Source organism: Armigeres subalbatus, chromosome 2 (genome assembly GCF_024139115.2).
Source record: "Armigeres subalbatus isolate Guangzhou_Male chromosome 2, GZ_Asu_2, whole genome shotgun sequence".
In the NCBI taxonomy this organism is placed as follows: domain Eukaryota; kingdom Metazoa; phylum Arthropoda; class Insecta; order Diptera; family Culicidae; genus Armigeres; species Armigeres subalbatus.
In genome coordinates, this window is record NC_085140.1 from 279,292,432 (window position 1) to 279,302,441 (window position 10,010).

Sequence of the window (10,010 nt, forward strand, 5' to 3'; positions counted from 1 at the left end):
TTCTAGGAATCATCCGGGATTCCTAGGAATCATCCGGGATTCCTAGGAATCATCCGGGAGTCCTAGGAATCATCCGGGATTCCTAGGAATCATCCGGGATTCCTAGGAATCATCCGGGATTCCTAGGAATCATCCGGGATTCCTAGGAATCATCCGGGATTCCTAGGAATCATCCGGGATTCCTAGGAATCATCCGGGATTCCTAGGAATCATCCGGGATTCCTAGGAATCATCCGGGATTCCTAGGAATCATCCGGGATTCCTAGGAATCATCCGGGATTCTAGGAATCATCCGGGATTCCTAGGAATCATCCGGGATTCCTAGGAATCATCCGGGATTCCTAGGAATCATCCGGGTTCCTAGGAATCATCCGGGATTCTAGGAATCATCCGGGATTCCTAGGAATCATCCGGGATTCCTAGGAATCATCCGGGATTCCTAGGAATCATCCGGGATTCCTAGGAATCATCCGGGATTCCTAGGAATCATCCGGGATTCCTAGGAATCATCCGGGATTCCTAGGAATCATCCGGGATTCCTAGGAATCATCCGGGATTCCTAGGAATCATCCGGGATTCTAGGAATCATCCGGGATTCCTAGGAATCATCCGGGATTCCTAGGAATCATCCGGGTTCTAGGAATCATCCGGGATTCCTAGGAATCATCCGGGATTCCTAGGAATCATCCGGGATTCCTAGGAATCATCCGGGATTCCTAGGAATCATCCGGGATTCCTAGGAATCATCCGGGATTCCTAGGAATCATCCGGGATTCCTTAGAATCCTCCGGGATTCCTTAGAATCCTCCGGGATTCCTAGGAATCATCCGGGATTCCTAGGAATCATCCGGGATTCCTAGGAATCATCCGGGATTCCTTAGAATCATCCGGGATTCCTTAGAATCATCCGGGATTCCTTAGAATCCTCCGGGATTCCTTAGAATCCTCCGGGATTCCTTAGAATCCTCCGGGATTCCTTAGAATCCTCCGGGATTCCTTAGAATCCTCCGGGATTCCTTAGAATCCTCCGGGATTCCTTAGAATCCTCCGGGATTCCTTAGAATCCTCCGGGATTCCTTAGAATCCTCCGGGATTCCTTAGAATCCTCCGGGATTCCTTAGAATCCTCCGGGATTCCTTAGAATCCTCCGGGATTCCTTAGAATCCTCCGGGATTCCTTAGAATCCTCCGGGATTCCTTAGAATCCTCCGGGATTCCTTAGAATCCTCCGGGTTCCTAGGAATCCTCCGGGATTCCTTAGAATCATCCGGGATTCTAGGAATCATCCGGTTCTAGGAATCATCCGGGATTCCTAGGAATCATCAGGGATTCTCAGGAATCATCCGGGATTCTTAGGAATCATCCGGGTTCCTAGGAATCATCCGGGATTCCTAGGAATCATCCGGGATTCCTAGGAATCATCCGGGATTCCTAGGAATCATCCGGGATTCCTAGGAATCATCCGGGATTCTAGGAATCATCCGGGATTCTAGGAATCATCAGGGATTCTCAGGAATCATCCGGGATTCTTAGGAATCCCCGGGGATTCCTAAGAATCCTCCGGGTTCCTAAGAATCCTCCGGGTTCCTAAGAACCCTCCGGGATTCCTAAGAATCCCCCGGGATTCCTACGAATCATCCGGGATTCCTAAGAATCCTCCGGGATTCCTAAGAATCCTCCGGGATTCCTAAGAATCCCCCGGGATTCCTAAGAATCCCCCGGGATTCCTAAGCAGCCTCCGGGATTCCTAAGAATCCTCCGGGATTCCGAAGAATCCTCCGGGATTCCGAAGAATCCTCCGGGATTCCTAAGAATCCTCCGGGATTCCTAAGAATCCTCCGGGTTCCTAAGAATCCTCCAGGATTCTAAGAATCCTCCAGGATTCCTAAGAATCCTCCGGGATTCCTAAGAATCCTCCGGGATTCCTAAGAATCCTCCGGGATTCCTAAGAATCCTCCGGGATTCCTAAGAATCCTCCGGGCTTCCTAAGGATCCTCCGGGCATCCTTAGAATCCTCCGCGAATCCTTAGAATCCTCCGGGATTCCTAAGAATCCTCCGGGATTCCTAAGAATCCTCCGGAATTCCTAAGAATCCTCCGGGATTCCTTAGAATCCTCCGGGATTCCTTAGAATCCTCCGGGATTCCTAGGAATCCTCCGGGATTCCTAAGAATCCTCCGGGATTCCTAAGAATCCTCCGGGATTCCTAAGAATCCTCCGGGATTCCTAAGAATCCTCCGGGATTCCTAAGAATCCTCCGGGATTCCTAAGAATCCTCCGGGATTCCTAAGAATCCTCCAGGGTACCTAAGAATCCTCCGGGGGTCCTCAGAATCTTCCGGGATTCCTAAGAATCCTCCGGGATTCCTAAGAATCCTCCGGGATTCCTAAGAATCCTCCGGGATTCCTAAGAATCCTCCGGGATTCCTAAGAATCCTCCGGGATTCCTAAGAATCCTCCGGGATTCCTAAGAATCCTCCGGGATTCCTAAGAATCCTCCGGTTCCTAAGAATCCTCCGGGATTCCTAAGAATCCTCCGGGATTCCTAAAGAATCCTCCGGGATTCCTAAGAATCCTCCGGGATTCCTAAGAATCCTCCGGGATTCCTAAGAATCCTCCGGGATTCCTAAGAATCCGCCGGGATCCCTAAGAATCCCCCGGGACTCCTAATAATCCCCCGGGATTCCTTAAGAATCCTCCGGGATTCCTAAGAATCCTCCGGATTCCTAAGAATCCTCCGGGATTCCTAAGAATCCTCCGGGATTCTAAGAATCCTCCGGGATTCCTAAGAATCCTCCGGGATTCCTAAGAATCCTCCGGATTCCTAAGAATCCTCCGGGATTCCTAAGAATCCTCCGGGATTCTAAGAATCCTCCAGGATTCCTAAGAATCCTCCGGGATTCCTAAGAATCCTCCAGGTTCCTAAGAATCCTCCAGGTTCCTAAGAATCCTCCGGGATTCCTAAGAATCCTCCGGGATTCCTAAGAATCCTCCGGGATTCCTAAGAATCCTCCGGGATTCCTAAGAATCCTCCAGGATTCCTAAGAATCCTCCGGGATTCCTAAGAATCCTCCGGGATTCCTTAGAATCCTCCGGGATTCCTAAGAATCCTCCGGGATTCCTAAGAATCCTCCGGGATTCAAACATCCTCCGGGATTTACAAAGAATCTCCTCGGTCCCATGATTTTTGAACGCGGAAATTTGAAAATGAAAATTTCACCAAAAACTCATTGTTTCCGGATTTTCACGAATCCACGCATGTTTCTCAAGAATCCATCCAGAGTCTTATAAATCTATCCACATGCACCCGGATTCCCAAAACCCACAAAGACTCTCATTCAATCGTATTAATCGTATTTTTCAAGATTCAATCGTATTTCTAAAAAGTGGATTTTATTTTCATTAAAACAACCGAATTCACAGAAATTTACCAGAGCCCAAAAAATCCCACAAATTCATAGAAATTTTAAAAATAAATTGATTAGTCGAATTCTCATGCATCACTCCTCCCGAAAGTACCCACGGACGACTCTTGATCGGATTCCCATAAATACCATTTTGTTTAATTTAAGAATACACCAAAATGTCCCTGGCCCGGAATCACTGAAATTAAAATAAGTCCAAAAAAGTAAAGCACCTGCATAAACAAATCGTGCCATATCGTCACCGCAGGACGACTACAACTGAATGAAAATTTTCCACCCTACCAGAAGCAACCAAGTCAAATACGAAGTCATTCGTCAATCGTTTGCCTACATGCATCGGATTTTATTATCAGGGTATTATCCGATTTGGGCGAAAACAAAATAAAAATGATAGTTAATTACTGATGAAAAAGCATTATCTGTAAATAAATTATGGCCGCTTCTAACAGATAAGCCTTACATCAGACAGCGTGGATAGTTTGCAAATTTAACACTTACGCTCTTCAAAGTTAATTACACAAACGTGCGATTTTTTTTAAACAATGTACGCCCTGGTTAAAAAATAACCAATTTTTCTGTCAGCTGATCCATTGTTTTTTGAACCTCACTTCTGCACGGCATTAGTGGCATGCATGGTGTTTACAAACGATCGCACCACGTGCAGGCAACGAACGGCCCGAACATGTAGGGTTGCCAACCAACATTTTGAAGCAAACATCGCGATGAAAATTGCTGTTCGATGATTTTTCTTAATTATTTTAAATTGAAAATTACGGGTGAACTACAAATCATACAATGTTCCACCAAAGGACATTTTGGAAGCAAAGAAGCATAAGAATGTTTTGTAGAAGAAATGTTTTCAAATATCGAATGTATTGATGAAAAATCACTAAATTATAAGAAAAAAGCACGTTATTTTGACACTTTTCGAAAGTTTGCATAATTACTGTACTTAACACCACTTTTATCAACATAAGGTCAACGAAGCTCAGAAAGCTTAGACTTTAAGCTTTCGTTCTGTGTGCTGACTGAGATTATACGATCATTGGTTAATGAGATAGAGGTTGGTAAAGTTGACCAAAAATTAAAACATAGAATTTTGAATAACTCACTTAGCAGTGATTTCCGACCCTATGTTCCATGGGCACTTTTTCATGTTTTGGGGTCCCCAAGCTGCCCCCAAAATATGCACACTCAGGAAACAAACACCCTGTATATTTAAAAGCTTTCGACCAAGTGCTAATTTGTATGTTCAAAGCCCAATTTTATTGTGTAAGAAGCAAATTAAGGAAAAACGCCCAAAGTGCTGAGCACCACGGCCCTAGTGGAACTAACCTACAATATACTACGCGTCTCCACGCACTGTCCATACCAGAAAGCTGATTCGCCGACGCATGGTGCGTTGTTTCCTAAGAGTTGTCGACTTAAAGGCGTTTTGCTTCATGAGTGTTCCGGCAACGAAATATCACCACTTTTTTAAAATGTGAATTTTATCAATATGAGATTTTTTTCTGATTTCAATATGGCAGCAGCTAGCTATATTGTTACAGTTGATGAAATCGGAACAGTGGTAAAATCGGAATAATTTTCTTTGACGATTTTTTTTAACTAAAATTTTAGTAAAAATTATATATTGCTGGGAAAATGTAAGATTTTCAGGTTCTAACATTTTTAAATGCTAAGGGACTGTCCATAAACCACGTGAACATGCTAGTGGGTGGCAAGGGTTAGTGAAAAGACATAGGAAATGTATATCAATGGTGACTGGTTGAGGTTCCTGGCAAGTAAGGAGTATCAAGTTTGACTATACGCTGAAGACCTAGATATCCAAAACCTTGGGAAGCTTTTGCTTCTGACAGTACACGGTGCCCCCAGACGCGAATATTATCGCACTTTCATGAACCTCCGTGGTTTTCTCACGAAAAGAGCACCAGGAGAAGGATACGGGGTGTTTTAAAATCTTTCATCGGTGAAATTTTGAATACGCCCTATTATAAAATTGCACGATTTTTCCCATATACATACATGTTAGCACCAGGGCCCCCTTCACAGTATTTTAGCCCTCGCTGCGCTAACCGGAGCTATGGCGTAGTTGACTTTTTACTTCTCCGAAATAATCGGCTACTCTTATTCAACCTCATCGTGAGGTTAAATAAGAGTAGGGTTATGAATATGTGTTTTAATCAGTTTTCAACAAATTGTCACCTATATGGATTCGCATTATGCATTTTTTACAATGTGCTTCGTGTATGTTACCCATATGGATTCGCATTATGCGTTTTTTCACAGTGTACTCTGTGTCTCGTCCTTGACGTTTGGCTTCGGCTACTCTTGTTCAATCTCAACGTGAGGTTAAATAAGAGTGGGGTTATGAATATGTGTTTTACTTAGTTTTCAACAAATTGTCACCTATATGGATTCGCATTATGCGTTTTTCACAGTGTACTCTGTGTCTCGTCTTTGACGTACGGCTTTGGCTACTCTTGTTCAATCTCAACGTGAGTGTGGGCTTATGAATATGTGTTTTACTTAGTTTTTCAACAAACTTCTACCTATATAGATTCGCATTTTGCATTTTTTTTACAATGTACTTTGTGTTTGTCACCTATATGGATTCGCATTATGCGCTTTTCACAGTGTACTCTGTGTTTCGTCTTTGACGTTCGGCTTCAGCTACTCTTGTTTAATCTCAACTTGAGGTTGAATGAGGGTGGGATTATGAATATGATTTTACTTAGTTTTTCAACAAATTTTCACCTATATGGATTCGCATTATGCGTTTTTTTACAATGTACTTTGTGTTTGTCACCTATATGGATTCGTATTATGCGTTTTTCAAAGTGTAATCTGTGTTTCGTCTTTGATGTTTGGCTTCAGCTACTCTTGTTTAATCTCAACTTGAGGTTGAATAAGGGTGGGGTTATGAAAATGTTTTTTTACTTAGTTTTTCAACAAATTGTCACCTATATGGATTCGCATTATGCGTTTTTCACAATGTACTTTGTGTATGTTACCTATATGGATTCGCATTATGCGTTTTTCACAGTGTACTCTGTGTCTCGTCCTTGACGTTCGGCTTCGGTTACTCTTGTTCAATCTCAACGTGAGGTTAAATAAGAGTGGGGTTATGAATATGTGTTTTACTTAGTTTTCAACAAATTGTCACCTATATGGATTCGCATTATGCGATTTTTACAATGTACTTTGTGATTGTCACCTATATGGATTCGCATTATGCGTTTTTCACAGTGCACTCTGTGTTTCGTCTGTTGTCTGTTGACGTCCTCTGTTGTGACACCTCTCTTTAGTCCCTAGCTGAATGCGTGTGATTGGCTTTCTTATAAATGGTTCCATTCTCTTTTCCAACTTCACTTCCTCTTCCTTTCCCCTTTTTCACTTCCTTTTCCGTCAGGTAAATGATGAGAAAGGCCAGTGAAGGTGCCTCCTGAGCCGACGTTCTGATACCTGATACCTGATATGTTCCCAATAGTCATGAAGATCGATCACGAAAAGCGCCGCAACTTAGTTTGCGTTCTGTGTTTGGAAAGGATATCCTAATAAAAGGTGTGTGCAAATGCTATTTCACTATTGCATTATCGCGATAAATTCATCGAATTTTATTGGATAATAGGTATTGTAAGAAAAGTGTCACATGTAAACTGCCATTCTACGCATAATTGTCCCATGTACATAGGAAATCCCAGCAAACATGGGACAACTATGCGTATGACGGCAGTAAACATAATGAACTAAAACAAGCATAAAATATTCGCTTTGCACCGATGTGTAAAATTGTATGATTATAATAAAAACAGTAAAAAACAGTGCAGTATGCAAATGAATCTGAAATATTGTTTAACCACATTGTTTAATAAATCTGAACACTCAATCCAGTAAAATAGGCACATGCGCATCATGAAAACCCAATTTTCTCAAACACGAGATGTTCAAGGTACTTCAAAACGTTTCTAAGTTCAACCCAAAGTATCTACCGGACAACCATGGCTTTTTGTAATGTCTTCAATATCGATATGTACTCAACCTGGTTCAAAAAGCATGAGCGTACCATGCAATTTTATTAAATTAGAAATGTTTAAGGTTGTACTCCAAAACATTATCGTGTTGATTTAGGATTTTAAGCGATACACAGGTACATCATTCAGGACTTGGTTGATCAACTAGATCACATGTTCTGAACTCCAGGATGTTTTGAAGAACCGAAAAGGCCTGTAGTAGCTTGTAAGAATAATGAGTGAAATACTATCGGCTCAATAGACCTGCTGGGATGTTCAACGATGCACGGATACATCGTTCAGGACTTGGTTGATCGGGTAGATCACATGTTCTGAACTGTTTTGAACTCAAGGACGTTTTGGAGAAACTAAAAGGCCTATAGTTGCGTGTAAAAGTAATGAGTGAAATCCTATCGGCTCAATGTACCTGCTAAGATGTTCAACGATGCACGAATACGTCGTTCAGGGCTTGGTTGATCGGATATATTACATGTTCTGAACTCCAAGGCGTTTTGAAGACCTTAAAATAGTTTACCTTTATTCAAAACACGATCAATTTATGTCTTATGATCACAGAGATATTTTTGGACATGTATCTCGGCTTAGGACATTTAGTTTGTAGACATATTTTGCGTTACTCGGGTTGGCAAAGAGGATTGCTAAATCGTTTACCGACATTCACGCTCTCAAGTCGGTATATTGCGCCATAGTCCGAAGCGTGCTAGAATGCGCGGTGCAAGTCTGGAGGAGGACCGCATCGAGCGAGTACAACGATCCTTCGTCCGGTATGCTTAAAGAAACCTGCCGTGGAATGATCAGGTTAGACTGCCTCCATATGAGAACCGGTGCAAGTTGATAAGACTCAGTACCCTGAAATCGAGGCGTGTATTTCTACAGAGGGTTATCTGTTTTGACCTGGTGTGGAATGTGATTGACTGCGAAAACTTATTGAGACAAGTAAATCTTTACGCTCCACACCGTTCTCTACGACGCCGCGCACTGCTCTATATCCCCTCACGTCGCACATTATATGACCATCATAATCCACTGCTTAGTTGCTGTAGACATTTTAATGACGTGAGCGACTGTTTTGATTTTAATATTAAAGACTACGTTTAAAAAAAGTTACAGTTTGTGCAACAATTATATGTTGAAGACGGTGGACAAATAAATAAATAAATATTTCCTGGTACATTCGAGGATATATACTCCAGAACAGTTTGGAAGGCCTAGAACATCCGAAAAACTATTTCAACGATTTTTCAGTTATATCAGAACGCCAGATAACAGTGTAATCTTTCGTCCTGAAGTAATAAAGTGCAAACAAACCTGCATCTTGTCAGTTTTATTTCGATGAGGGGAAGTCGATGAAGAGAATCCTCTCTTGTTAGTTACGGCGTTATTACCGCCAGTGCTTGGAATATTATAAAGACAACATTTGGTCAAAACTAACCTAAGTTATTTTATTAAAATAGCAAAATCTCTGAAAAAATATATTGAATTTTCTTGTTGATAAAAACGGAATAATTTTGTTGACGAAATCGGAGCGTGACAAAATCTGAACGCGATCAAATCGGAACATATCTGTAATGTAAAGTTTATATTATAAACTATTTTTCGGATGTTGGTATCATATTTTACTCCAATAAAAAGCCAATTATTTAGTTCACCAGAACTGCAAAAAAAACATAATGATTGAACATTTATAATAAGATAGTACCTATTGCATAATGCCAGCAATATTCTATGTTATATTACCGTACCAACTTCTTACCTGCAGCACAAGCCATTGTCGCTCTTGAGACGTAAACAATGTGTTTGCGCCATCATTATCCTTCGTTTGGGCGAAACAGTGACTTTCCCGTTTTGTAAACTCCTTCAGCGCCCCACCGAGGTCCGTTCGCAGTCTTTTCGGTAGACGTGCTTCCTCTGCTGCTTTGAACAACCTGATTGGATGAAGAAAAAAAAGTAATAAAAGCTGGGTGCTACCATCGTCATCGCTGCAGGTGTCCGTAATCATCTGAACCTCAGAACAAACTTGTATCATGCTCGTAAACAAGCTTACAATCAACAACCCACATCGACTGAGTACACAGACTACTAACTACGATAAACATTGCTTCACAACCTCCCATATACACCGTTATGTATTACCATAGAGTGTATATGCGAAATAGTTTATGGTTGTAAAATAAACTCAAGAAGCAACAACATTTCCAGTCCATAATCCTGTAAAATCAAAGATATTGTTCAGACGATCATTCAGACGCAGATGTTTCTCAAGTGAGTTAATGCTTCGAATGTAAATTTACGCAAACCTTTTAAATTATTCGGTTTTGTCTTTCTTTTGTGTATTAGTATACGTAAAGGCTATAGGATCACTACAAAACCGTAACTTTTGATAGCAATTGCAATAGACGCAGATTGCGGTCTAGTTGTTTTCTATTGAAAATTGGCCAGATCGGCCATTGCGTTCCAAAGCTATTAGCAAAACATTTTTGTTTGCCAAAAAAAACAAAACACAAAAAAACTTTTTTTCAAAAATTACTTCAATGACCACAAACAGATATAAATT

At 41.4% G+C, this 10,010-nt stretch overlaps 1 protein-coding gene across 13 annotated transcripts in view; it reads right to left on the bottom strand.

The window, feature by feature from the left end:
- The window catches only part of LOC134212298 (anoctamin-8), a 134,820-nt gene that overhangs the window by 72,808 nt on the left and 52,002 nt on the right, over positions 1-10,010 (bottom strand). For all 13 annotated transcript variants that reach the window (XM_062690019.1, XM_062690027.1, XM_062690018.1 and 10 more), the window contains one exon: positions 9,210-9,381. In XM_062690019.1, the coding sequence (XP_062546003.1) occupies positions 9,210-9,381 (172 nt within the window). The remainder of the gene's footprint in view (positions 1-9,209; positions 9,382-10,010) is intronic.